The sequence below is a fragment of the Phasianus colchicus genome, chromosome 32 (assembly GCF_987193195.1).
Source record: "Phasianus colchicus chromosome 32, bPhaCol1.hap1.1, whole genome shotgun sequence".
Classification (NCBI taxonomy): domain Eukaryota; kingdom Metazoa; phylum Chordata; class Aves; order Galliformes; family Phasianidae; genus Phasianus; species Phasianus colchicus.
In genome coordinates this window covers 3051038-3078912 of record NC_143467.1, presented here as the reverse complement: position 1 = coordinate 3078912, position 27875 = coordinate 3051038, and the positions used below count along the sequence as shown (strand labels likewise).

The window sequence follows — 27875 nt, the reverse complement described above, 5'->3', positions numbered from 1 at the left end:
CCCAACCCCCCCCCTCCCCAATTCCGCCCCCCCTTTAAAAGGCCACCCGCTCGGCCCCGTTTTGTTTAATAACGTTTATTATTATTATTATTATTTTTTTTTTTGGTATTTTTTCCACTTTTTTATGCTTCGTTTCATCCCTTCCACTCCTCCCCTCGCGCCCCCCCCCCCACAAACCGCCCCCCCAACCTCCCACCCCCACCCCCCCCACCCGTGCTGCAATGCTGAACCCTCCCCAAAAAAGCACAGAAATTCCCCTCCCCCCCCCCCAAAGAGGCTCTAAAAAAACCACGGTGGGAGAAGGGGGGAGGGGGGGGGGGGGGGCGCCCCTACTCTCCCCCCCCCCTCCCTCCCCCCCCCTTCTCCCTCCTCCCCTCCCCAACCTGGGAATAAAAAATAATAATTAATTACAATAACGTTAATTACAAACTCGCACAGGGATGGGGGCAAGCCGAGGCAGTTGGGGGGGGGCGGGGGGGGGCGTTTTGGGGTAGAAAAGGACAAAATTTGGGGGCAGGGAAGTGCTTGGGGGGTTGCAGGGAGGGGGGAGCAGGGGGGGGGGGGGGTGCATCCTCCCCCTCAACCCACCCAGAATCGAAGGATTTTGCCCCAAAATGATCCCAGGGGAGGGGGCAGCCAAACCCCCTCCCCCCCCCCCCAGAAATAAGGGTGAAAGCAGAGCAAAAAAAAAGGGGCAGTTTGGGGCTTTTTGCTGAATTTGGGGGATTTGGGGGGGGGGAGGGATGGAAAAGGGGGGGGGGGGGTTGGCCCTGAGGCGTGGGAGGGGGGCGTCCCCGTGATGGAGGGGCCCCCCCTGAACCCCTCATCGGTGGGGTCGTCCACAAGCGGAGATCCCAGGGGGTTTCCCCCATTTGGAGAAGGGTTTGTTGAGGGCTGGGGGGGGGGAATTTGGGGGGGGGTCCCACGGCGGTGTCCCCCCCGGGGGCGTCACTGGGGCAGCCCCTCAGGGCCCCCCCCTTCCAGGCCCCTTTGCTGCAGCTGTGCCCGCAGCACCGCGTTCTCACTCTGCAGCTCCTCCACCTGCGGGGGGGGGATGGAAATGGGGGGGGGGGCGTAAGGGGGCGTGGCTTCGTCGAGGGGGCGTGGTCTAAGCAGGCCCCGCCCTCAAGATCGACCCCAACCCGCCAGCAATGTGTGGAAGGGGGCGTGGCTTGAATCGAAGGGGCGGGGCTAGAATGCACGGCTTGGTTGGGAATGGGGCGTGGCTGCGCGGCGCTGCCCAATCAGGAGGGGTTTCTCTAAGTTGTGGGCGGAGCCTGGGCAGGGGGTGGGGGGGGCAAGGGCAGCCAACCCACGGCCTTATAAGTGGGCGTGGTTAAAGCAGCGCGGGCGTGGTTAGGGGATGGGCGTGGCTAAGAGCGGAAGGGGAGGGGTTTGGGGCGGAAGTGGGCGGGGCTTTCGGCGGCGACGGGGTTACGAGTGGGCTGTGGCAGTGGGCGGGGCTACGGAGGGTGGGCGGGGTTCTGGGGTGGGGCTGAGGGCGGGGCTACGGGGGTGGGCGGGGCCAGGGGCGGGGCTTGATGGCGGTGGGCGGGGCTTTGGGCTGTGGGCGGGGCTTAGGGGCTATGGGGTAGAAGTGGTGTTATGAAGCAAGGCTGTGGGCGGAGCTACGAGGGGGCGGGGCTACGGGAAGGGGGCGGGACTAGGGGAAGGGGGCGGGGCCAGGCACCTGCTGGCGCAGCAGGTCGTTGTCCATCTGCAGGCGTTCCGCCTCCTTGAAGGTTTCCTGCAGGCGCTGGTTGCTCTGTCGCAGCTCCCGCACGTAATCGCAGGCTTTCGAGAGGATCCCGCCTTTGCTCTGGGGGCGGGGGGGGGAGATGCTGAGCGTCGGGTTTTTTTAGGGGGTCCCGTGCAACCAAGTTCCACGGGAATGATAAAAAAATCGCAGGGTACCCCAGAGTTTTTTCGTAGAGAACAACCAGGGATCCCAAATGCCACCCAGGGATCCTAATTGCTCACACAGGGATCCTAAACGCCACCCAGGGATCCCAAATGCCACCCAGGGATCCTAATTGCCCACCCAGGGATCCTAAACGCCACCCAGGGATCCCAAACGCCACCCAGGGATCCTAAATGCCCACCCAAGGATCACAAACGCCACCCAGGGATCCCAAACGCCCACCCAGGGGTCCCAAATGCCCACCCAGGGATCCTAAATGCCCACCCAGGGGTCCCAAATGCCCACCCAGGGGTCCTAAATGCCCACCCAGGGGTCCCAAATGCCCACCCAGGGATCCTAAGCACCCACCCAGGGATCCCAATCACCCCTCACAGGACCACAGAACGCTCCTGGAAACCTCTCCAATGTAACTCGGCACCCCAAACCCCTCAGGAGTTCCCAAGCTCCAGGTCTAGCAGCCCAAATGCTTCTCCAACAGCTTTTGGGACCCCAAACACAACTCCCAGGGACCCCAAATACCCCTTCCAGGAGCCACAGAGCCCCCTGAGGGCTCCCCACAGCCACCCAGGGACCCTATCCATGCCCCCCTCCTCCCCATTTCTACCCCCCACCCCCATTTCGACCCCCCTCCCCCCCATCCCTGCCACCCACCCCCATTTCTACCCCCTCCCCCGTTTCTACCCCTCACCCCCAACCATTCCCCTCCTCCCCCCATTTCTACCCCCCACCCTCATTTCTATCTCTCTCCCCCATTTCTCTCCCTCACCCCCACTTCCCCCCCTATTCCTACCCCCCACCTTCTCCCCTACCCCATTAACCCCCCCGTTGGGGGGCCCCAACAGACCCCACAAACGCCATCTCTAGGGACCTCCCAAGACCCCCAGATACCTTGAGCAGCTCCAATCACCCCCAACCCCTACAGACGCCCCCTCCCCTCACCGCCCCGGTCTTGCTGTTGTCAGCGTTGCAGTCGGGGATGATTTTGGACAGCTGCACGATCCAGTTGTTGATTTTATCCCTCCTGCGCCTCTCCACTATGAGAACACATTGGGGGGGGAGAGAGAATTGAGGGGGGCATCACCCCCCAAAACCCCACAGCCACCCCCCCCATCCACCCCATTTCCCAAGGGACTACAACTCCCATGATGCACCGGGGTGGCGCCGACACTGCTGCCCTCCCACCATGCATTGCTGCGCTGCTGAACTACATTTCCCAGCATGCCTTGCAGCGCAGGCTCTGTTTGGGGGGGGGGGGGCTGCCCCATATGGGGCTGGAGCTGACAGAGGGGAGGAGGGGGAGTGGGGGTGAGTGGGGAAAACGTGGAGGGGGCACAGAGGGGGCTGTGGGGAGGGAGATGGGGGGGATGTGGGGATGGGGGGTGGATGGGGGGGTGGGGGGAGGTGAGGGGATGGAGAGGGGGGTGGGGGGATGGGAGGGGAATGGGGGGAGATGGGGGAATGGGGGGAAATGGGGAGGGGATGGGGGGGAGATGGGGAAGGGAATGTGGGGGAGATCCCAGGGATCCCAAACGCCACCCAGAGATCCTAAATGCCCACCCAGGGATCCAGATGGGGAGGGGAATGGGGGGGAGATGGAGGAACAGGAGAAGAATAGGGGGGATGGGGGGAAATGGAGGGATGGGAGATGAATGGGGGGAGATGGGGGAATGGGGAGGGGATGGGGGGGAGATGAAGGGATGGGAGGGGGATGGGGGGAGATGGGGAGGGGAATGGGGGAGAAATGGAGGAATAGGAGGGGAATAGGGGGGATGGGGAGGGGATGGTGGGGAGATGGAGGGATGGGAGGGGGTGGGGGGAGCCAGGGGGATGGGGATGGAAGGATGGGGGTATGGGGAGGGGATGAGGAGGGGATGGAGGGAGATGAAGGGATGGGAAGGGGATGGGGGAGCCAGGGGGATGGGAAGGGAATGGGGGGAGATGGAGGGATGGGGAGGGATGGGGAAGAGATGGGGGGGAGATGGGGAGGGGAATGGGGGGGAGATGGGGGGATTGGGGGAGATGGACGGATGGGAGGCGAACGGGGGAGATGGGGGGAGGATGGGGGGGATGGGGAGGGTTGGGGGAAGGGGGAATGTGGGGATAGGAGGGGGATGGAGGGGAGATGTGGGGGTGGGGAGGGGATGGGGGGGAGATGGGGAGGTGGGGAGGGGATGGGGGGGAGATGGAGAGGTGGGGAGGGGGAGATGGGGAGGTGGGGAGGGGATGGGGGGGAGATGGGGAGGTGGGGAGGGGATGGAGGGGGAGATGGGGAGGTGGGGAGGGGATGGGGGGGAGATGGGGAGGTGGGGAGGGGATGGAGGGGGAGATGGGGAGGTGGGGAGGGGGAGATGGGGAGATGGGGAGGTGGGGAGGGGATGGGGGGGAGATGGGGAGGTGGGGAGGGGATGGAGGGGGAGATGGGGAGGTGGGGAGGGGATGGGGGGGAGATGGGGAGGTGGGGAGGGGATGGAGGGGGAGATGGGGAGGTGGGGAGGGGATGGGGGGGAGATGGGGAGGTGGGGAGGGGGAGATGGGGAGGTGGGGAGGGGATGGGGGGGAGATGGGGAGGTGGGGAGGGGATGGGGGGGAGATGGGGAGGTGGGGAGGGGGAGATGGGGAGGTGGGGAGGTGGGGATGGGGGGGAGATGGAGAGGTGGGGAGGTGGGGATGGGGGGGAGATGGGGAGGTGGGGAGGGGATGGGGGGGAGATGGGGAGGAGATGGGGAGAGATGGAGAGGTGGGGATGGGGGGGGAGATGGGGAGGTGGGGAGGGGATGGGGGGGAGATGGGAGGGGAGATGGGGAGAGATGGAGAGGTGGGGATGGGGGGGAGATGGAGAGGTGGGGAGTGGATGGGGGGGAGATGGGGGGGGAGATGGGGAGAGATGGAGAGGTGGGGATGGGGAGGTGGGGAGGGGATGGGGGGGGAGATGGGGAGGTGGGGAGGGGATGGGGAGGAGATGGGGGGGAGATGGGGAGAGATGTGGGGCTGGGGGGGAGATGGAGAGGTGGGGAGGGGATGGGGGGGAGATGGGGAGGTGGGGAGGGGATGGGGGGGGAGATGGGGAGGTGGGGAGGGGATGGGGAGGAGATGGGGGGGAGATGGGGAGAGATGTGGGGCTGGGGGGGAGATGGAGAGGTGGGGAGGGGATGGGGGGGAGATGGGGAGGTGGGGAGGGGATGGGGGGGGAGATGGGGAGGTGGGGAGGGGATGGGGAGGAGATGGGGGGGAGATGGGGAGAGATGTGGGGCTGGGGGTCTCACCCTCGTTGTGCTGCGCCCGGCGCCTCTCATCCCGCGGCACCCGCGTGCCGTCCACCTTCCTGTGGGGACATGAAGTGGGGGGGGGGAGGGAAGGGGAGGGTGTCACCATCTGTCACGATGCGTCACGATATGTCGCGACACGTCGCACGACTCCATATCGCTACTCACGGGGAGTAGGGGTGGCCGCGGGGGGCGATGCTGCGCTGCGTTCCAGTCTGCAGCACGTCCTGGGGGGTCATCATCACATAGAACTGCCCTGGGGGGGGGGGGGGGTAAAAATGGGGGGGGGGGGGACGACAGCACGGTGTTGGGACCCCAAAACAACACATGCCCCCCCCCCCGCCCCCTCCCCCCACATCCACGGTCCTTTACAGCCCCCCCAGAAATGTTGGGAACTCCCCCCAGACTCCTTTAGGACACCCCCCCCCCCCCCAACCCTTTTGGGATCCTTCAGACACCTTTAAGACCCCCCCCTCCCCCCCCCCCCCCAAAACCCTTTAGATACCCTCCCCCCCAGACTCTTTTAAGATCCCCCCTTCAACCCCTTCACGGCTTTCCCAACCCCCTTTAGAGCCCCCCCAAATCCCTTCAGGACCCCCCCCCAACCCTCCTAAGATCCCCCAAAACTTCTTTAGAACCCCCCCCATAACCCTCTAGAACCCCCCCCGACTACTTTAGCCCCCCCCCAAAGACCCTTTATCCCCCCCAACCCCTTTAAGACCCCCCCAAATCCCTTTATCCACCCCCCAAGCCCCTTTATCCCCTCAACCCTTTTAAGACCCCCCAAAGACCCTTTAGCCCCCCCCAACCCCTTAAGACCCCCCCAAAGACCCTTATCCCCCCCAACCCCTTTAAATCCCCCCAAACCTTTTAAGACTCCCCCCAAAGACCCCTTATCCCCCCCCAACCCCTTTAAGACCCCCCCAAAGACCACTTATCCCCCCCACCCCCTTTAAATCCCCCCAAACCTTTTAAGACCCCCCCCAAAGACCCCTTATCCCTCCCAAACCCCTTTATGACCCCCCCAAAGACCCCTTATCCCCCCCAGACCCCTTTATCCCCCCCCAAACCCTTTATGACCCCCCCAAAGACCACTTATCCCCCCCAAACCCCTTTAAATCCCCCCAAACCTTTTAAGACCCCCCAAAGACCCCTTATCCCCCCCCAACCCCTTTATGACCCCCCCCAAACCCCTTTATGACCCCTTTATGACCCCCCCAAAGACCCCTTATCCCCCCCAGACCCCTTTATCCCCCCCCAAACCCTTTATGACCCCCCCAAAGACCACTTATCCCCCCCAAACCCCTTTAAATCCCCCCAAACCTTTTAAGACCCCCCAAAGACCCCTTATCCCCCCCCAAACCCCTTTATGACCCCCCCCAAACCCCTTTATGACCCCTTTATGACCCCCCCCAAAGACCCCTTTATCCCCCCCAACCCCTTTATCCCCCCCCAACCCCTTTAGACCCCCCCAAAAACCCTTTACCCCCCCCACCCCGTTAAGAACCTCCCATTTTTCCAAAATTCCCCAAAACCCCTCAATCCGCCGCCCCCCCCCCAATTCCCTGCCGCCCCCCCCCCAACCCTTTGTGTTCCCCCTCCCACTTTCAGCCCCCCCCCCCCCCCAATTTACCCCCGCCCCCCCCCCCTGACCTCCAGCCTGTGCCAACGCGGGGTCGGCCTGCACCGCCATGGTTCCATCGCCCCCCCAGGCAAACCTCCCCTCCGTGCCGCCCTCGGCCCCAGGGCTGCCCCCATTGCTGAAGGGGTTCTGGATCACAGCCTGCGGGGGGGGGACACAACCATAAGGACCCCCCCCAATCCATTACAGTGCCCCCCAGGGCCCCCACCCCCTCCATATGTTGGTTTTGCCCCCACATTTCCAGGTTTCTCCCCCATTGCTGAAGGGGTTCTGGATCACAGCCTGCAGGGGGGGGGACACAACCATGAGGACCCCCCCCCAATCCATCACAGTGCCCCCCCTTCCCCCCCCACCCCCAAATTCTGCCCCCCCCCCCTTGCCCCCTCCCCCACCTGGGCCACAGACTGGGGGAGTTCCAGCACAGGTCCCCCATCCTAAATCCTACCCACTCCCACCCCCCAAATTCTGGCCCCCCCCACCCGCAAATTCTGCCCCCCCTGCACCCCCCCCCCCCACCTGAGCCACAGCCTGGGGGGCACCAGGAAAGGTGGACCCCCCCCCCCATCCTAAATCCTCCCCACTCCCACCCCCCGAATTCTGCCCCCCCTTGCCCCCTCCACCCCCCTCCCCCAAATTCTGCCCCCCCCCCACCTGAGCCACAGCCTGGGGGGCACCAGCAAAGGTGGAACCCCCCCCATCCTAAATCCTCCCACTCCCACCTCACAAATTCTGCCCCCCTCTCCCCCAAATTCTGCCCCCCCCCCCACCCCCAAATTCTGCAACCCCCCTTGTCCCCCCCCCAACCTGGGCCACAGACTGGGGGTGTTCCAGCAAAGATTCCCCATCCTAAATCCTCCCCACTCCCACCCCCCAAATTCTGCCCCCCCCTGCCCCCCACTCCCAAATTCTGCCCCTCCCTGCCCCCCCCCCCACCTGGGCCACAGCCTGGGGGGCTCCAGCAAAGGTGGACCCCCCCCCATCCTAAACCCTCCCCCCCCCCAAATTCTGCCACCCCCCCCACCTGGGCCACAGCCTGGAGTGTTCCAGCAAAGGTCCTCCATCCTAAATCCTCCCCCCCCCCCCCTCCCAAATTCTGCCCCCCCCTCCCCCAAATTCTGCCCCCCCCCTGCCCCCCACTCCCAAATTCTGCTCCCCCCTGCCCCCCCCCCACCTGGGCCACAGCCTGGAGTGTTCCAGCAAATGTGGACGCCCCCCATCCTAAATCCTCCCCACTCCCACCCCACAAATTCTGCCCCCCCCTCCTCCAAATTCTGCCCCCACTGCCCCCCACTCCCAAATTCTGCCCCCCCCCACCTGGGCCACAGCCTGGGGGGCTCCAGCAAAGGTGGACACGACGCTGACGGCGGTGCCTTCGGGGCCATCGATGGGGGCTTCGCTCACCTGCACCACGCGGTACGTCACCTGGGGGGGGGTTTTGGGGGGGGGGGGGGGGGGGGGTGGGTTGGGGGTGTCAGGGTAGTGTGTGTGGGGGGGGGGCTGGCAAAACTACCCCCCCCCTCCCCCTCCAATGGCACCTCACCTTTAAACCCCCCCCCCTCCCATCCATTTTTTCCGACCTCAGACCACCCCCCCCATCTTTCCTCTCTCTGCAGCCCCTTCGTGGCCCCCCCCCCACACCCCCCCCCCGGTGCCCCCCGTTACCCCCCCCCCCCCCAGCACCTTTTGCCCCCCCCACTGCGCCCCTATGACCACCCAGCAATCCTTAACCCCCACCCCCCCCCCAGCACCTCCGCACCCCTTATTCCCCCCCCCCAAATCCTCCCCCCAGCACACTTGAACCACCCCCCCACCATTTTTAAGCCCCCTCCCCACGCCCTGTAACCCCTCAACCCCCCCCCACGACCCCCCCCACCTCTAAACCTCCTCAACCCCCATCTTCAAGCCCCCTCCCCACACCCTACAACCCCTCAATCCCTCCCCACGACCCCCCCCACCATCTTCAAGCCCCCTCCCCACACCCTATAATCCCTCACACCCTCCTCACGACCCCCCCCCAATCTTTAATCCCCCTCCCCACACCCTACAACCCCTCAATCCCTCCCCACGTCCCCCCCCACCATCTTTAAAGCCCCTCCCCACACCCTACAACCCCTCAACCCCTCCCCACGACCCCCCTCCCCATTCTAAGCCCCCTCCCCCAACGCCACAACCCCTCAGGCCCTCCCCACGACCCCCAGCCCGCCCCCCCAGACCCCTTTAAGCCCCCCCCCCCCCCCCCCCACCTGCCCCCCGTTGCTCTCAGTGCGGAACTGATACTGCAGCGCTGAGTCGGCGAAGCCCCCCGGGACGGGGACGCTGGCGATGGCAACGGCCGCCTCCTCACCCGGAGCCCCCTCCCCTGCACAGCAGGACGGGGTGCTGAGAACCCCCCCCCCCAAAAAAAAGTCCCCCCTCCCCCCCCCCTCCCAACCACCCTGTGCTTCCCCTCATACCCCAGGGAACCCCCCCGTGTTTCCAAGACGCTCCCAAACCCCTGGAACCCACCCCCCAATATGCCTCCAAGACACCCATAAACCTCTGGGACCCCTCCCCACATTTCCAGGACACCCCCAAACCACTGGGGGCCCCCCCAATGTCTCCAAGACACCCCCAAGCCCCTAGGACCCACCCCCCAAAATGCCTCCAAGACACCCATAAACCCCTGGGACCCCTCCCCACATTTCCAGGACACCCCCAAACCACTGGGCCCCCCCCCCAGTGCCTCCAAGATACCCCCAGACCCCTGGGACCCCCCCTAATTCCTCCAAGATGCCCCCAGACCCCTAGGACCCCCCCCCCAGTGCCTCCAAGATGCCGCCAGACCCCTGGGACCCCCCCCAGTGCCTCCAAGATACCCCCAGACCCCTGGGACCCCCCCAATTCCTCCAAGATACCCCCAGACCCCTCGGACCCCCCCCCAGTGCCTCCAAGATGCCCCCAAACCCCTGGGACACCCCCCAGTGCCTCCAAGATACCCACAGACCCCTGGGACCTCCCCCCAATTCCTCCAAGATACCCCCAAACCCCTGGGACCCCCCCCCCAATGCTTCCAAGATGCCCCCAGACCCCTGGGACCCCCCCCAATTCCTCCAAGATGCCCCCAAACCCCTGGGACCCCCCCAGTTCCTCCAAGATGCCCCCAGACCCCTGGGACCCCACCCCAATTCCTCCAAGACGTCCCCAAACCCCTGGGACCCCCCTCCCCCCCAATGCCTCCTAGAAGCCCCCAAACCTCTGGGACCCCCCCCCCCAATTCCTCCAAGATGCCCCCAAACCCCTGGGACCCCCCCCAGTGCCTCCAAGACACCCCCAAACCACTGGGACCCCCCCCCAATTCCTCCAAGATGCCCCCAGACCCCTCGGACCCCCCCCCAATACTTCCAAGATACCCCCAGACCCCTGGGACCCCCCCCCAATGCCTCCAAGATGCCCCCAGACCCCTCGGACCCCACCCCAATACTTCCAAGATGCCCCCAGACCGCTGGGACCACCCCCCAGTGCCTCCAAGATGCCCCCAAACCCCTGGGACCCCCCCCAGTGCCTCCAAGATACCCACAGACCCCTGGGACCCCCCCCCAATTCCTCCAAGATACCCCCAAACCCCTGGGACCCCCCCCCCAATGCTTCCAAGATGCCCCCAGACCCCTAAGAACCCCCCCAGTGCCTCCAAGATGCCCCCAGACCCCTGGGGCCCCCCCACCACATTTCCAAGACACCCCCAAACCCCTGGTACCCTCCCCCAATTCCTCCAAGATGCCCCCAGACCCCCGGGACCCCCGCCTCAATGCCCTCAAGATGCCCCCAGACCCCTGGGCCCCCACGTTTTTGGGTGCTCCCCTTTCCCACCCCATTCTGGACCCCCCCCCTCAGTATCTCCAGGACTTCCCCCCCCCCCCAGCCCAAGGATCTTCCCCAGAGACCCCTCAGAGTCTCAGCCCCCCCTACCCCGCCCCCCAATGCCCCCCCCCCAGGACAAAACTGTGCCCCCCTCCCACCCCCCCAACTCACCCTCCTGCAGCTCAACGCCCTCCTCTCCGTCCTGGCTCTTCTCATGGCTGCAATAGGGCTGCTGTCACCCCCCCCCCAAAAAAAGGGGCGCTCCCAAAGCGACCCCCCTGTCCCCCCCCCCAAAATTTCCCCCCTCCCGCTCTCCCACACCCCCCATTTTGTGCCCACCCCTCTTTGGCCGTCCCTTTACCCCCCCCCTTTTTTTCCAGGGCCCCCCCCCCCAGGCCCTTCCTGCTTTCCCCACTTCCTCTCTTTATGCCCCCCCCTCCCAGGACCCCCTATTTCACGTGTCGTCCCCCCCCCCAATTAACACGATTTCCCCCCCCCACGACCCCCCCTTCCTTTTAGGTCTCAACCATTCCCAAGCCCACCCCCCCCCTTTTATAAGCCCCCCCCTTTCCCACCCCGTTTCTACGACCCCTTCTTCCCCCCCCCCCACAATTTTAAGGATTTCTTTTCTCTGTTCTATTTTATAGCCCTCAATTTCCCCCCCCCCTTCAATTTCTCCTTTTATTCTCCTCTTTTTAGGGCACCCCATTTGCCCCCCCCCATCCCTTTTCAGGACCCCCACCCTCCCCATTCCCTTTTTAGACCCCCCCCTTTTAGTTCCTCCCTTCCCCCCAATTTTTAGCCCCCCCCCCCCCACTCTCAAGACCCCCTTTATCTCCTCCCCCCCCACCATTTTTAAGACCCCCCACCCCCCCCTCATCCACTCTCCTTTTCTATGGACCCCCCCCCCCTATTTTCACCCCTTTCCCCGCCAATGTTAGGACCCTTTTTAACCCCCCCCCTTTCTTTTCCTCTCCCTTCCCCCTTTCTGCCCCCCCCGCCCCCCCATTTTTGGGCCTCCTTTCCCCTCTGCAATTTAACCTTCCTCCCCCCCCCCCCCTTTTATCTCCTCTCTTCCTTCTCCCTTTCCACCCCCCCCCCATTTCCCCTCTCTTTTCAGTACCCCCCCTTCCCACTCTCTTTACGACCCCCCCCTTCCTGACTCATTTTCATGACCCCCCCTCAATTTCCCCCTTTAAACCCTCTTCCTTCCAGGACCCCCCCCCACGATTCCTCCCCTTTTTACTCCCCCCCCTCACCCCTTCCAGGACCCCCTCAATATTTCCCCCCTTTTAACCCTCCCCACCACCAGGACCCCCCCCCATTTCCCCCCCTTTCCAGGACACCCCCCCCCACGTTTCCCCCCTTTTTACCCCCTCTTCCAGGACATCCCCCTGCCCCCCCCCTTTCAGGACCCCCCCCCACGTTTTCCCCCCTTTTTACCCCCCCTTTCCAAGACACCCCCTGCCCCCCCCTTCCAGGACCCCCTCCCACGTTCCCCCCCCTTTTCACCCCCCGTTCCAGGACACCTCCCCTGACCCCCCTTCCAGGACCTCCCCCCACATTTTCCCCCCTTTTTACCCCCCCCACCAGGCTCCCTCCCCACGTTTTGCCCCTTTTTAAACCCCCCCTTCCAGGACCCCCCCCCACGTTTCCCCCCCTTTTTACCCCCCCTTCCAGGTTGTCCCCTCCCACGTTTCCCCCCCCCGCTTCTAACCTCCCCCCCCTTTCCAGAACCCCCCCCTCGGTTCCTCCCCTTTTTACACCCCCCCTCCCCACACTTTTCAGGACCCCCCTCCCGCCCCCCACCCTCCCCCCCCGCCCCCCACAACCTGGGTGCAGCAGAGGCAGCGGCAGCGTCCAACCCGGGGTCCAACATGTCCATGGGGGGGGGGCACCGCAGACCCCCCACTCGCGTACCCCGCACTCGGCGGGGGGAGGGGGGGGAAGGGGGGAGGAGGGGTGGTGGTGGTGGTGGTGGTGGGGTGGGGGGGGCCTCCTCTTCCTGTTTCTTTCCGGGGGGGGCGCCGCGCTTTTCCCAAACGATTTTTAAAGGATGTTTTTTTTTCTTTTCTATTTCTATTTTTTGTTTTTAAAGGAAAGGGGGGAGAGGGGGGGGAAGGGGGGGAGTGTGGTGGTGGTGGGGGTGTGCGGGGGGGGATAAGGGGGGGGGGGGGGGAGCCCCGGATTTTTACCGGGGGGGGCTCAGCCCCGAGGCCCCCCCCGCACCGCTCAGGCCCAGCGGCCCCGCGGCGACGCGGCGATCACGGGGCCAAACACCGCTGTCATGTGAGAGGGGCCTCCACCCCCAACCCCCCCCCTCCCTCCCCCCCCCCGGCTGCCCGGCCCCCTCACGGCTTCCCTTTATCCAACCTCCCCCCCCCCCCTCCTCCTCAACCCCAACCCCTCACCCTTCAACCTCAGATTTCAACCCCCCCCCCCTTTTTTTTTTTTCACCCCTTTTTTTTACCCCCCCCGGGGGGCCCCTCACGGTGGCGGCTGCAGGAGGTGGGGAGCGGAGAGAGGAGGAGGAGGAGAGGAGGAGGAGGAGGAGGAGGAGGAGGGGAGCTGGGGGGGGAGGGATGGGGGGGGGGGGGGGAAGAGGGCGGTGCCGGCGGGCGGGGACACGGAGCGGCGGGCCCAGAGGCCGCGGTTGAGGGGAAGGGGGAGGGGGGGCATCCCGGTACACACGGAGCGGCCCCTCCCAGTGCCCCCAAAGCCCCCCCCCGGGGTGTGAGGGGGGGGGGGGGGGAGGTGGGGGTCTGCGTTGAAAGCTTCGGGCCTACACCGCAGGCTTCAGGCCTACCCGTAGGCCTCGGGCCTACACGGCAGGCTTCAGGCCTACACCGCAGGCTTCGGGCCTAGCCTGGAGGACTCGGCCGCACCCCCCCCTTCTCCACCCCCCCCGCGTTAAACGAATGAGGGGGGGTGGAGGGGGGCGGGGGGGGGGTGGAGAGAGGAGCCGTTAAAATCGTTGGGGGGGGTGGGGGGGGGAATGGGGGGAGTTTTTTCGCTCGCCGCGAGGGGGCGCGAGAGAGAAAGAGAGAGAGAGAGAGCGCGGGCGCTGGTCGGGAGGAGGGGAACTTCCGGTGTGAGGTGTGGGTTCCGCCGGAAGTTGGGCGCTTCCGGAAGTGGTGCGGCATATGGGTGGAAGGTGGGGGGGGGGCTGCTATGGCGCCCTATGAGACTTGGGGGTGGTTCCTATGGCGCCTATAGGGGAGCGAGGGCAGCGCTGCGGGGTCTCAGAGGTTTCCTATAGCGCCCAGAGGAACGCTATGGCGATTCCTGCGGCTCTTGGAGGAGCTCTGTGGGGTCCCGGGGGTTCCTATAGGACCAAGTGGGGCTGTATGGGGTTTCGTGGGGCCCTATAGGGAGCAGAGGAGTCCTGTGGGGCCCCGAGGGGCTCCGATAGCACGCGTAGAGCATCCCATAATATCCAGGGGAGGTCTGAAGGGTTCCAGGGGTTCCTATAGCAGCGGATCCTGTGGGGTCCCGAAGGGATCCTATAGGAGCTGGGGGATCCTATAGGGTCATGAGGAACCGTATGGGGTCTCAGGGGATCATGAGGAGCCCTGTGGGGTCTCAGAGGGCTCCTATAGATCCTGTGGGGGCTCCTATAGGATCATGAGGAGCCCTGTGGGATCCAGAGGGTTCCTATAGATCCTGTGGGGGCTCCTATAGGATCACGAGGGGCCCTATGGGGCCTCAGAGGGCTCCTATAGGATCATGAGGAGCCCTATGGGGTCTCAGAGGGCTCCTATAGGATCATGAGGAGCCCTATGGGGTTTTGGAGGGCTCCAATAGGACCATGAGGAGCCCTATGGGGTCTCAGGAGGCTCCTATAGGATTGTGAGGATCCCTATGGGGTCTCAGAGGGCTCCTACAGATCCTGTGGGGGCTCCTATAGGATCTTGAGGGGCCCTATGGGGTCTCAGAGGGTTCCTATAAATCCTGTGGGGGCTTCTATAGGACCATGAGGAGCCCTATGGGGTCTCAGGGGGCTCCTATAGGATCATGAGGGGCCCTATGGGGTTTCAGAGGGTTCCTATAGATCTTGTGGGGGCTCCTATAGGACCATGAGGAGCCCTATGGGGTCTCAGAGGGTTCCTATAGATCCTGTGGGAGCTCCTGTAGGATCATGAGGAGCCCTATGGGGTTTCAGGGGGCTCCTATAGGATCCTGAGGAGCTCTATGGGGTCTCAGAGGGTTCCTATAGATCCTGTGGGGGCTCCTGTAGGATCATGAGGAGCCCTGTGGGATCCAGAGGGTTCCTATAGATCCTGTGCAGGCTCCTATAGGATCATGAGGAGCCCTATGGGGTTTCAGGGGGCTCCTATAGGATCCTGAGGAGCTCTATGGGGTCTCAGAGGGTTCCTATAGATCCTGTGGGGGCTCCTATAGGATCATGCGGAGCCCTGTAGGGTCTCAGAGGGCTCCTATAAGATCATGAGGAGCCCTATGGGGTTTTAGACTGTTCCTATAGGATCATGAGGGGCCCTATGGGGTTTTAGACGGTTCCTATAGGATCATGAGGGGCCCTATGGGGTTTTAGACGGCTCCTATAGGACCATGAGGAGCCCTATGTGGCTGCAGAGGTAGAATCCAGAGCACCCTATAGATTCCATAGGTACCAGACGCACACGTGGTCGCCCACCTCCATTTTATTGGGGCGCAGGGTCAGAGGTCACGGGGTCAGGGCGTTCATTAGTGGCGTTAATGAGGGGCGGCCCCAAAGGGGCAATAAATAACAACGGGGGGGGGGGGGCGGGCTTATGAGAGGTGGGCGTGGCCAGAGCGGAATGGGCGTGGCCTGAGCACCCAGCAGCTGCCTCCACCAATCAGGGGCGGCTCCAGCACAGTGGGGGGGCGTGTCTGAAGGTGGGCGGGGTCATATAGGGTGAATGGGCGTGGCCAGCAGACGGTGGGCGGGGCTAAAAGGGCGGTGGGCGGAGTCACTTGACGCGGATTTCTGCGTATTCAGGAGGGTCTTCCGGGGGTCCCCTTCCCGGTTTCAAGGGGGGGGGTTGTTCTGGGGGGGGGGCTCCTGCCCCCTCCTTCACCCCCAAAGCCCACCGCTCCACAGCACCGCGCAGCCACCGCACCTGGGGGTGGGGATGGAGGAGTCAGAACACGCAGACCCCCACGCCCCCCCCCATGTCCCCATGTCCCCTTTGTCCCCTCAGTGTCCCCCCCACACAGTTCCCCCTCATATCCCCCCATGTCCCCATAGTCCCCCTCCCCCCCACATCCCCCACATCCCCTTTGTCCCCTCAATGTCCCCCCCCCCAATTCCCCCTCATACCCCCCCACATCCCTACACCCCCCCCACATCCCCTCATTCAGTCCTCCCCCCATTCCCGCTCATATCCCCCCCCATTCCCCCATATCCCCCCATGTCCCCCTCCCCCCACATCCCCCACGTCCCCTTTGTCCCCTCAATGTCCCCCCGCAACAAGTCCCCCTCATATCCCCCCCACATCCCTACATCCCCCCCACATCCCCTCATTCAGCCCCCCCCCAACCCCCCCTCATATCCCCCCCACATCCCCCACGTCCCCTTTGTCCCCTCAATGTCCCCCCCCCACAATTCCCCCTTATATCCCCCCCACATCCCTACACCCCCCCCACATCCCCTCATTCAGTCCCCCCCCCATTCCCGCTCATATCCCCCCATATCCCCCCATGTCCCCCTCCCCCCACATCCCCCACGTCCCCTTTGTCCCCTCAATGTCCCCCCCCAATTCCCCCTCATACCCCCCCCACATCCCTACATCCCCCCCACATCCCCTCATTCTGTCCCCCCCATTCCCCCCATATCCCCCCATGTCCCCTCAGTCCCCCACCCCCCACATCCCCCACGTCCCCTTTGTCCCCTCAATGTCCCCCCCCAATTCCCCCTCATACCCCCCCCACATCCCTACATCCCCCCCACATCCCCTCATTCTGTCCCCCCCGTTCCCCCCATATCCCCCCATGTCCCCTCAGTCCCCCACCCCCCACATCCCCCCACATCCCCTTTGTCCCCTCAATGTCCCCCCCCAATTCCCCCTTATATCCCCCCCACATCCCTACACCCCCCCCCACATCCCCTCATTCAGTCCCCCCCATTCCCCCCATATCCCCCCATGTCCCCTCAGTCCCCCTCCCCCCACATCCCCTTTGTCCCCTCAGTGTCCCCCCCCCTACCCCCCCATGCCGTCCCCCACCTGCTGGGGTCTCAGATCGAGGTCAGGGTCCCCCCCAGGCAATGTTGTGGGCTGTACCGGAGTCACCTCGGGGCTCCCCGCCCCCTTCCTGCAGTGGGGGGGGGCACACAAAGGTCAGGGTTCACGGCGTGACCTCTGACCCCAGCATCAACCCCCCCCCCCCCCCCGGAGCCCCCACCCCATGTCCCCAATGCTGACCCCAAACCCACTGCAGCCACCCCCGGGGGTGGGGGCGTGGCCTAAGCCGGTGGGCGTGGCTTTCCAAGGAGGCGTGGCCACTCAGGGAACAGTGAAAGGAAGTGGCCAATGAGAAGCGTGCATTCTGGGAAGGGGGTGGGGCCTAAAGTAGTGTGATTCACAAATGGGGCGTGGTTTGCGGAAAGGGTCGCTTGTGATTGGTTCAATCTATAAAGGGGGCGGGGCCTCAAGTAGGCTGATTTGCAAACGGGGCGTGGTTTGCAGAGGGCGTCGCCTGTGATTGGTTCGATCTCTAAAGGGGGCGGGGCCTCAAGTAGGGTGATTTGCAAACGGGGCGTGGCTTGTTGAAGAGGCGTGCTCTGTGATTGGTGTGATCAATAAAGGGGGCGGGGCCTCAAGAAGGGTAATTTCCAAACGGGGCATGGTTATGTGGAAGGGGCGTCGCCTGTGATTGGTTCGATCTATAAAGGGGGCGGGGCCTCAAGTAGCGTGACATACAAATGGGGCGTGGTTTAGTGGAGTGGGGGCGTGGCTTTGTGGAGTGGGCGTGGCCTACGATGGGCACGATCTACAAAGGGGGTGTGGCTTGGGAAGGGTGACATCATAAAAGCCCTGTAGGTGGGGCGTGGCCTGCGAGTGGGCGTGCCCTCATGATTGGCATTCCCCCCAACCAATGGCGTTTCCCCCCCCGTGGGCGTGTCCCCCCTTTGTGGGCGGGGCCAGCCCGGGGTGGGGCTCACTTGCGGCGGCTCTGGCTGAGGTAACAGACGACGGCGATGACGATGGCGAAGGCCACCACGGCCCCCACTGGGCCCACCTTGGCCCACACCAGTCCTCCTGTTGGGGGGGGGGAGGGGGGGGCACAAAGAGGCTAATTAGCTCCTGGGGTAATTAATTAACACCCCCCCGCCTTGTAAAATCCGGCCCGGTGAGGATGTTGGATGGAATGAGCCCAGGAAGTTCCCCTGTGTTACAATTTTGGGGGGGGGGGGGGGGCAAATAAAAGCCCCCCTGAAGGGGGTAATTATTTTCTGGGGGGGGGCAAATCCAAGCTTGGAGGGGGGAAATCTCACCCTGGGGGGGGGGCAAACCCTGGGGGGAGGGGAACCACTGGGGGGGGGGTGGAGGGGGAATAAATGAGGCGTGGGAAGAAATCTGACTGTTTTCCCACGCCCCCCCCCCCCCATTGAGTGACACAGTGATGTGGGGGGGGGGCAGTGATATTTGGGGGGGGGGCTGTGCTAAGATCTGTTACAGGGTGAGTGGGGTACAGGATGAAAGCAAAGTTCTTCTCATGCACAGCAGTGGGATTTGGGGGGGGGGTCCTATGCTGCTGGGGGGGGGGCATGGGGCGGGGGGGGCACTGGGTGGGAGGGGGTTATCAGGGGGGGTTCCTGTGCTGCTGGGGGGGGGACATGGGGTGGGAGGGGGTTATGGGGGGGGGCTTCTATGCTGGTGGGGGGGCGATGGGGTGGGGGGGGCATTGGGTAGGAGGGGGTTATGGGGGGGGGTTCCTGTGCTGCTGGGGGGGGGACATGGGGTGGGAGGGGGTTATGGGGGGGGCTTCTATGCTGGTGGGGGGGCGATGGGGTGGGGGGGGCATTGGGTAGGAGGGGGTTATGGGGAGGGGTTCCTATGCTGCCTGGGGGGGACATGGGGTGGGAGGGGGTTATGGGGGGGGCTTCTATGCTGGTGGGGGGGACATGGGGTGGGGGGGGCATTGGGTAGGAGGGGGTTATGGGGGGGGTTCCTGTGCTGCTGGGGGGGGCACATGGGATGGGAGGCGGCGATGGGGAGGGGTTCCTATGCTGCCTGGGGGGGACATGGGGTGGGAAGGGGTCATGGGGGGGGGTTCTATGCTGGTGGGGGGGGGGACATGGGGTGGGAGGGGGTTATGGGGAGGGGGGTTCCTGTGCTGCTGGGGGAGGGACATGGGGTGGGAAGGGGTTATGGGGGGGGCTTCTATGCTTGTGGGGGGGACATGGGGTGGGAGGGGGTTACGGGGGGGAGGGGGTCCTATGCTGGTAGGGAGGGGGGACATGGGGTGGGAGGGGGTTATGGGGGGGCAGGGGGCCCTATGCTGGTGTGGGGGGGGACATGGGGTGGGAGGGGGTTATGGGGGGGGGGGTTCCTGTGCTGCTGGGGGGGGGACATGGGGTGGGAAGGGGTTATGGGGGGGTTTCTATGCTGGTGGGGGGGACATGGGGTGGGAGGGGGTTATGGGGGGGAGGTTCCTGTGCTGCTGGGGGGGGGCATGGGGTGGGTGGGGGTTACGGGGGGGAGGGGTCCTATGCTGGTAGGGAGGGGGGACATGGGGTGGGAGGGGGTTATGGGGGGGCTTCTATGCTGGTGGGGGGGACATGGGGTGGGGGGGGCATTGGGTAGGAGGGGGTTATGGGGGGGGGTTCCTGTGCTGCTGGGGGGGGCACATGGGATGGGAGGCGGCGATGGGGAGGGGTTCCTATGCTGCCTGGGGGGCACATGGGGTGGGAAGGGGTCATGGGGGGGGGTTCTATGCTGGTGGGGGGGACATGGGGTGGGAGGGGGTTACGGGGGGAGGGGGGGGATATAGAATCGGAGGGGAGGAGGGGTGGGGGGGGGGGTCCAGGGGGGGGCTCTGACCGGGGTGATGGAAGCGCAGCTGCCTGGCCGTGGTGCCGTGGACGTTGCGGGCGGCGCAGAGCACGGCCAGGCGGGGCTCCAGGGCTCCGCGGAGGGTCAGGATCCCGGTGAGGGACCCCTCGGGACCCCCGGGGGCGGCGGCGAAATCGCGGTGTCCTTCGGTGACCGTCAGGTTACGGGACGGCAGCTCGAAAGCCACCGAAGGCTCCGGGACGGCGCTGACGGTGCAGACGCAGCGGACGCCGTCGCCACCCGTGGTGCAACGAGACTCCGGGAGAACCAGGGGGGGATCTGGGGGGGGGGGGGGGGAGAAGGGGGTCGTTGGACCCAAATGTGGGGAGGGGGGGTCAAGGGAGACCCACCCCAAAAGGAAATGGGAGGGTCGAAGAGGGCGTGGTGGGAACTAAAAGCCAACGTTGGACCCCAAAACTCAACGTTGGACCCCAAAACCCAACGTTGGAACCTAAAAGCCAAAGTTGGAGCCCAAAACCCAACGTTGGACCCTAAAAGACAAAGTTGGAACCTAAAAGACAGAGTTGGACCCCAAAAGTCAATGGGAGGTTCCAAAACCCAACGTTGGACCCCAAAACCCAACGTTGGAACCTAAAAGACAAAGTTGGACCCCAAAAGTCAGTGGGAGGTTCTAAAAGTCAATGTTGGATCCTAAAAGTCAATGGAAGGGTCCAAAAGTCAGCGTTGGACCCTAAAAGCCAAAGTTGGACCCCAAAAGTCAATGGAACGGTCTAAAAGTCAATGTTGGACCCCAAAACACAACGTTGGACCCTAAAAGTCAACATTTGGCCCCAAAAGTCAATGGAAGGCTCCAAAAGACAACGTTGGACCCCAAAACCCAATGTTGGACCCTAAAAGTCAATGGAAGGTTCCAAAACCCAAAGTTGGACCCCATAACCCAATGTTGGAACCTAAAAGACAAAGTTGGACCCCAAAAGTCAATGGGAGGTTCCAAAAGTCAACGTTGGACCCCAAAAGCCAATGTTGGACCCTAAAAGTCAATGGAAGAGTCCAAAAGTCAGCGTTGGACCCTAAAAGCCAAAGTTGGACCCCAAAAATCAATGGAACGTTCTAAAAGTCAATGTTGGACCCCAAAACACAACGTTGGATCCTAAAAGACAAAGTTGGACCCCAAAAGTCAATGGGAGGTTCCAAAACCCAACGTTGGACCCCAAAACCCAACATTGGAACCTAAAAGACAAAGTTGGACCCCAAAAGTCAGTGGGAGGTTCCAAAACCCAACGTTGGACCCTAAAAGTCAATGGAAGGGTCCAAAAGTCAGCGTTGGACCCTAAAAGCCAAAGTTGGACCCCAAAAGTCAATGGAATGGTCTAAAAGTCAATGTTGGACCCCAAAACACAACGTTGGACCCTAAAAGTCAACATTTGGCCCCAAAAGTCAATGGAAGGCTCCAAAAGACAACGTTGGACCCCAAAACCCAATGTTGGACCCCAAAAGCCAATGGAAGGGTCCAAAAGTCAACGTTGGACCCTAAAAGTCAATGGAAGGTTCCAAAAGTCAATGTTGGATCCCAAAACCCAACGTTGGACCCCAAAACCCAACATTGGACCCTAGAAGTCAACATTTGGGCCCAAAACTCAGTGGGAGGTTCCAAAAGTCAACATTGGACCCCAAAACCCAATGATAGGTTCCAAAACCCACTGTTGGACCCCAAAAGTCAATGGGAGGTTCCAAAACCCAACATTGGACCCCAAAACCCATGGGATGACCCCAAAAGCCAACATAAGACCCCAACCCCAACAAATGACCCTCACTCCTCATCCAATGACCCCATCCCCCAACCAACGACCCCATCCCCCAACATATGACCCCATCCCCCAACCAATGACCCCAAAACCCAACCAATGACCCCATCCCTCGACCAACGACCCCGTCCCCCAACATATGACCCCAAAACCCAACCATAGACCCCAACCCCCAACAAACGACCCCAAAACCCAACCAATGACCCCAAAACCCAACATGTGACCCCAACCTCCAACATATGACCCCAAAACCCTACCAATGACCCCAAATCCCAACCAATGACCCCAATCCCCACCATATGACCCCAAAACCCATTGGATGACCCCAACCCCCACCATATGACCCCAACCCCCAACCAACGACCTCAACCCCCAACCAACGACCCCAAAACCCATTGGATGACCCACAAACTCAACAAACGACCCCAACCCCCACCATATGACCCCAACCCCCAACCAACGACCCCAACCCCCACCATCTGACCCCAAAACCCAACCAACGACCCCAACCCCCAACATATGACCCCAAAACCCAACATATGACCCCATCCCCCAACATATGACCCCATCCCCCAACATATGACCCCATCCCCCAACCAATGACCCCAACCCCCAACCAACGACCTCAACCCCCAACCAACGACCCCAACCCCCAACATATGACCCCATCCCCCAACATATGACCCCAACCCCCAACATATGACCCCAACCCCCAACATATGACCCCAAAACCCATTGGATGACCCCAACCCCCACCATATGACCCCAAAACCCAACCAATGACCCCAACCCCCAACGTGTGACCCCAACCCCCAACGTGTGACCCCAACCCCCAACGTGTGACCCCAAAACCCATTGGATGACCCCAACCCCCACCATATGACCCCAACCCCCAACCAACGACCCCAACCCCCAACATATGACCCCAAAACCCAACCAACGACCCCAACCCCCAACATATGACCCCAAAACCCAACCAATGACCCCAACCCCCACCATATGACCCCAAAACCCAACCAATGACCCCAACCCCCACCATATGACCCCAAAACCCAACCAATGACCCCATCCCCCAACCAATGACCCCAAAACCCATTGGATGACCCACAAACTCAACAAACGACCCCAACCCCCACCATCTGACCCCATCCCCCAACCAACGACCCCAACCCCCACCATCTGACCCCAAAACCCAACCAACGACCCCAACCCCCAACATATGACCCCCAAACCCAATGTGTGACCGCAAAACCCAACCAATGACCCCAACCCCCAACCAACGACCCCAACCCCCAACCAACGACCTCAACCCCCAACCAACGACCCCAACCCCCAACATATGACCCCATCCCCCAACCAATGACCCCAACCCCCAACATATGACCCCAACCCCCAACATATGACCCCAAAACCCATTGGATGACCCCAACCCCCACCATATGACCCCAAAACCCAACCAATGACCCCAACCCCCAACATATGACCCCAAAACCCATTGGATGACCCACAAACTCAACAAACGACCCCAACCCCCACCATCTGACCCCAACCCCCAACGTGTGACCCCAACCCCCAACGTGTGACCCCAAAACCCATTGGATGACCCCAACCCCCACCATATGACCCCAACCCCCAACCAACGACCCCAAGCCCCAACATATGACCCCAACCCCCAACATATGACCCCAAAACCCATTGGATGACCCCAACCCCCACCATCCTACCCCATCCCCCAACCAACGACCCCAACCCCCACCATCTGACCCCAACCCCCAACCAATGCCCCCATCCCCCACCCCCCTCCCCCACCCCCCTTTCCCCCCTACCCCACCCCCCCCGCCCCACTCACACTCCACGCTGAGGTTGAAGGCGGTGCTGCTGGCCCCGTGCTGGTTCTCAGCCACGCACAGATACTCGCCGGCGTCCTCGGCTTTGGCGGCCGCCATCTCCATGCTCACCTTGGCCTCGTAGACGGCGGCCGCCATCACCCTCCTCCCTCTCAGCACCGTCAGGATGGGGGCCGGCTCGCTTTCGGCCCCGCACGTCACCGTCACCGCGTCCCCCGCCACCACCCACAGCGTCCCGTTGATCACCGGGGCCCGGGGGGCGTCTGTGGGTTATGGGGGGGTCAGTGATGTGGGGAGGGGGGGTCGCATCTTGCCATGTTCCCAGTTGCCCCCCCTCCCCACGTGCCCAACTTTCCCACGGTTTTCCCACGTGATCCCGGTGGCCCTCAGTGACCTCAGGTGACCTCCGGTGACCCCACGTCCACCCCCCCCCCCACGACCTTTGCTGACCTGTATGTTCATATTGTGTGTCCCCCCCCCCCCCAACCTCCCGTGACCCCATGTGTCCCTCCCCCCCCCATGACCTCAGGTGACCTCCATGTCCATATTTGTCCCCCCCGCCATGTCCCTCCATGTCACCGCGTCCCCCGCCACCACCCACAGCGTCCCGTTGATCACCGGGGCCCGGGGGGCGTCTGTGGGTTATGGGGGGGTCAGTGATGTGGGGAGGGGGGGTCGCATCTTTCCATGTTCCCCCCTTCCCCATCATCACCCCCGTGTGCCAAACTGGGGGGTGTGGGGGGGGTCAGTGATGTGGGGAGGGGGGGTCGCATCTTTCCGTGACCCCATGTCCCCCCCCATGACCTCTGATAACCTCCATGTTCAAAATTCAACCCCCCCCATGACCTCAGGAGACCTCCATGTCTACATTGTCCCCCCCGCCTATGACCCCATGTCCCCCCCATGACCTCAGCTGACCCCCATCCCCCCTACTACCCCATAACCCCCCTTACTACCCCATAACCCCCCCATAAGCCCCCATCCCCCACCCCATGACCTCAGCTGACCCCCACCCCCCCTACAACCCCATAACCCCCCATCCCTCCCCCCATGACCTCAGCTGACCCCCATCCCCCCCCACGACCTCAGCTGACCCCCACCCCCCCTACAACCCCACAACCCCCCATAACCCCCCATCCCTCCCCCCCATGACCTCAGCTGACCCCCACCCCCCCTTCAACCCCATAACTCCCCCATAACCCCCCATCCCTCCCCCCCACAACCTCAGCTGACCTCCACACCCCCTCCCCACATCCCCCTAAGTCCCCATTGCCCCCCCATGACCTCAGCTGACCTCCGTCCCCCCCTACAACCCCATAACCCCCCCATAACCCCCCATCCCTCCCCCCCCACAACCTCAGCTGACCTCCACACCCCCTCCCCACATCCCCCTAAGTCCCCATTGCTCCCCCATGACCTCAGCTGACCTCCGTCCCCCCCTACTACCCCATAACCCCCCTTACTACCCCATAACCCCCCCATAAGCCCCCATCCCCCCCCCCATGACCTCAGCTGACCCCCATCCCCCCCTACAACCCCATAACCCCCCCATCCCTCCCCCCCATGACCTCAGCTGACCCCCACCCCCCCTTCAACCCCACAACCCCCCCATAACCCCCCATCCCTCCCCCCCCACAACCTCAGCTGACCTCCACACCCCCTCCCCACATCCCCCTAAGTCCCCATTGCTCCCCCATGACCTCAGCTGACCTCCGTCCCCCCCTACTACCCCATAACCCCCCTTACTACCCCATAACCCCCCCATAAGCCCCCATCCCCCCCCCCATGACCTCAGCTGACCCCCATCCCCCCCTACAACCCCATAACCCCCCCATCCCTCCCCCCCATGACCTCAGCTGACCCCCATCCCCCCCTACTGACCTCAGCTGACCCCCATCCCCCCCTTCAACCCCATAACCCCCCCATAACCCCCCATCCCTCCCCCCACGACCTCAGCTGACCCCTCACCCCCCCATACTGCCCCCCACGACCTCAGCTGACCCCTCACCCCCCACATTGCCCCCCATGACCTCAGCTGACCCCCATCCCCCCTACTACCCCATAACCCCCCTTACTACCCCACAACCCCCCCATAACCCCCCATCCCTCCCCCCCACGACCTCAGCTGCCCTCCACCCCCCCTCCCCACGTGCCCCACCCCCCCCCCATCTCCCCCCCAACCCCCCCCCCCCCAGGCAGGGGGTCTCACAGGCCACCCGTAGCTCCAAGCTGCGGTTGTGCCTCCCGTGCCGGTTCTCAGCCACGCAGCTGAAGGTTCCTCCGTCCTCGGGGGCGACGTGGGGCAGCAGCAGCCGCAGGGCTCCGGCCGGTTCCTCCCTCAGAACCTCCGACCCACGGAACCACGAGAGCAGAGGCGTGGGGCGACCTTCGGCCTCGCAGCCCAGCTCCACGCGGGAGCCCTCGACCACCTCCGTGGGGCCCCACAGCCCCACAACCTGCGGCTCGTCTGTGGGGTGGCAGGGGGGTGGGTCACGGTGGGGCAGGATCCCCATCAGCCCCATAGGGATGCAGGGGCTGCCCCATAACCTGCAGCTCATTTGTGAGGGGTGGCAGGGGGGGCGTCAAGGGGGGCAGGACGCCATCAGCCCCATAGGGACATGGGGGGCCACCCCACAGCCCCACAACCTGCGGCTCGTCTGTGGGGTGGCAGGGGGGTGGGTCACGGTGGGGCAGGATCCCCATCAGCCCCATAGGGATGCAGGGGCTGCCCCACAGATCTGGGATTTGGGGCCCCATCACATCCCATAGGGATGCAGGGGCTGCCCCATAAATCTGGATTTTGGGGTCTCATCACATCCCATAGGGATGCAGGAGCTGCCCCATAACCTGCGGCTCGTTTGTGGGGTGGCGGGGGGGGTCACGGTGGGGCAGGATCCCATCACATCCCATAGGGATGCAGGAGCTGCCCCATAACCTGCGGCTCGTTTGTGGGGTGGCAGGGGGTCTCAGTGGGGCAGGACCCCATCAATCAGCCCCATAGGGCTGCCCCACAGATCTGGGATTTGGGGCCCCATCACATCCCATAGGGATGCAGGGGCTGCCCCATAAATCTGGATTTTGGGGTCTCATCACATCCCATAGGGATGCAGGGGCTGCCCCATAACCTGTGGCTCGTTTGTGGGGTGCCAGGGGGTCGCGGTGGGGCAGGACCCCCATCAGCCCCATAGGGATGCAGGGGCTGCCCCATAAATCTGGGGCAGGACCCCATCAATCAGCCCCATAGGGATGCAGGAGCTGCCCCACAGCCCCTCTGTGGGGCCCCACAGCCCCACAACCTGCGGCTCATCTGTGGGGTGGCAGGGGGGTGGGTCACGGTGGGGCAGGATCCCCATCAGCCCCATAGGGATGCAGGGGCTGCCCCATAACCTGCGGCTCGTTTGTGGGGTGCCAGGGGGTCGCAGTGGGGCAGGATCCCATCACATCCCATAGGGGTGCCCCATAGGTACCCCAGGGACCCCCAGGACCCCCAGCCCCACATCTCACACTGCACATCCAGCCCCCAGGACCCCCCCCATTCCCCCCCAGCCCCACATCTTACGCTGCACATCCAACCCCACACACACAACTGGGGACCCCCAGGACCCCCAGGACCCCCCGGACCCCCAGCCCCACATCTCACGCTCCACATCCAACCCCACACACACAACTGGGGACCCCCAGGACCCCCAGCACCCCCCGTTTCCCCCCCAGCCCCACATCTCACGCTGCACATCCAACCCCCAGGACCCCCAGGACCCCCAGAAGCCCCCCTTCCCCCCCAGCCCCACATCTCACGCTGCACATCCAACCCCCAGGACCCCCAGGACCCCCAGCCCCACATCTCATGCTGCACATCCAACCCCACACACACAACGGAGACCCCCAGGACCCCAAGGACCCCCAGGACCCCCCTTCCCCCCCAGCCCCACATCTCACACTGCACATCCAGCCCCACGTCGGCCTGGAAGCTGAGGCTGCTGTTGCTGAAGCTCACTGCGCACCCCACGCGTCGCCCCAAATCCTCCCTTCGGGGTCGGAAGCGCAGTAGGGCCAGGACGGCGCGCGACCCCAAATTCTCCTCGCGTCTCTCTCGCCCCACGGCCCCCCAAAGCTCCTCCGTCCCCGTCCAGCTGAGGAGGGGTCTCAGGGGGGGGCAGTTATCGGGGACCCGGCACAGCAGCTCCACCTCCGACCCCGCGACCACCTCCGGGGGCACCTCCAGCTGTGGGGCCGCTGGGGGGACAAAGGGGATGCTTAGGGGGTGGGGGACCCCATAGGGACCCCGAGAGAGGGGAGGGGGACAGATATGGGGTCGGGGGATCCCTATAGGGACGCAGGGATGGGGACAGATATGGGGTGGGGGGAACCCATAGGGACCCCAAGAGAGGGGAGGAGGACAGATATGGGGTGGGGGGATCCCTATAGGGACCCAGGGATGGGGACAGATATGGGGTGGGGGGATCCCTATAGGGACCCCAAGAGAGGGGAGGAGGACAGATATGGGGTGGGGGGATCCCTATAGGGACCCCAAAAGAGGGGAGGGGGACAGATATGGGGTGGG

At 63.7% G+C, this 27875-nt stretch overlaps 2 protein-coding genes across 5 annotated transcripts in view; both read right to left on the bottom strand.

Annotated features, from left to right (window-relative positions):
- Window positions 1-754: 754 nt before the first annotated feature.
- On the bottom strand, window positions 755-12641 carry USF2 (upstream transcription factor 2, c-fos interacting). 2 transcript variants are annotated; one of them, XM_090128133.1, is made up of 10 exons: window positions 12496-12640; window positions 10835-10881; window positions 9070-9185; window positions 8141-8248; window positions 6838-6967; window positions 5353-5440; window positions 5185-5243; window positions 2861-2955; window positions 1691-1819; window positions 757-1041 (listed from the first exon to the last, which is right to left on the bottom strand). In XM_090128133.1, the coding sequence occupies exons 1-10, from the start codon at window positions 12546-12548 to the stop codon at window positions 949-951; spliced, it is 918 nt and encodes a 305-aa protein (XP_089984259.1). In that variant the 5' UTR covers window positions 12549-12640; the 3' UTR covers window positions 757-948. The 2 variants fall into 2 exon arrangements, with proteins under 2 accessions (XP_089984260.1, XP_089984259.1); XM_090128134.1 differs by lacking the exon at window positions 9070-9185 and having other exon boundaries at window positions 755-1041; window positions 12496-12641.
- Window positions 12642-15318: 2677 nt separating this feature from the next.
- The window catches only part of MAG (myelin associated glycoprotein), a 26429-nt gene continuing 13872 nt past the window's right edge, over window positions 15319-27875 (bottom strand). For all 3 annotated transcript variants that reach the window (XM_090128093.1, XM_090128092.1, XM_090128094.1), the window contains 7 exons: window positions 27251-27547; window positions 25524-25781; window positions 23317-23577; window positions 19690-19980; window positions 17808-17904; window positions 16870-16957; window positions 15319-15765 (listed from right to left, as the gene is read on the bottom strand). In XM_090128093.1, coding sequence (XP_089984219.1) covers window positions 15616-15765; window positions 16870-16957; window positions 17808-17904; window positions 19690-19980; window positions 23317-23577; window positions 25524-25781; window positions 27251-27547 — 1442 coding nt within the window. In that variant the 3' untranslated portion in view covers window positions 15319-15615. The remainder of the gene's footprint in view (window positions 15766-16869; window positions 16958-17807; window positions 17905-19689; window positions 19981-23316; window positions 23578-25523; window positions 25782-27250; window positions 27548-27875) is intronic.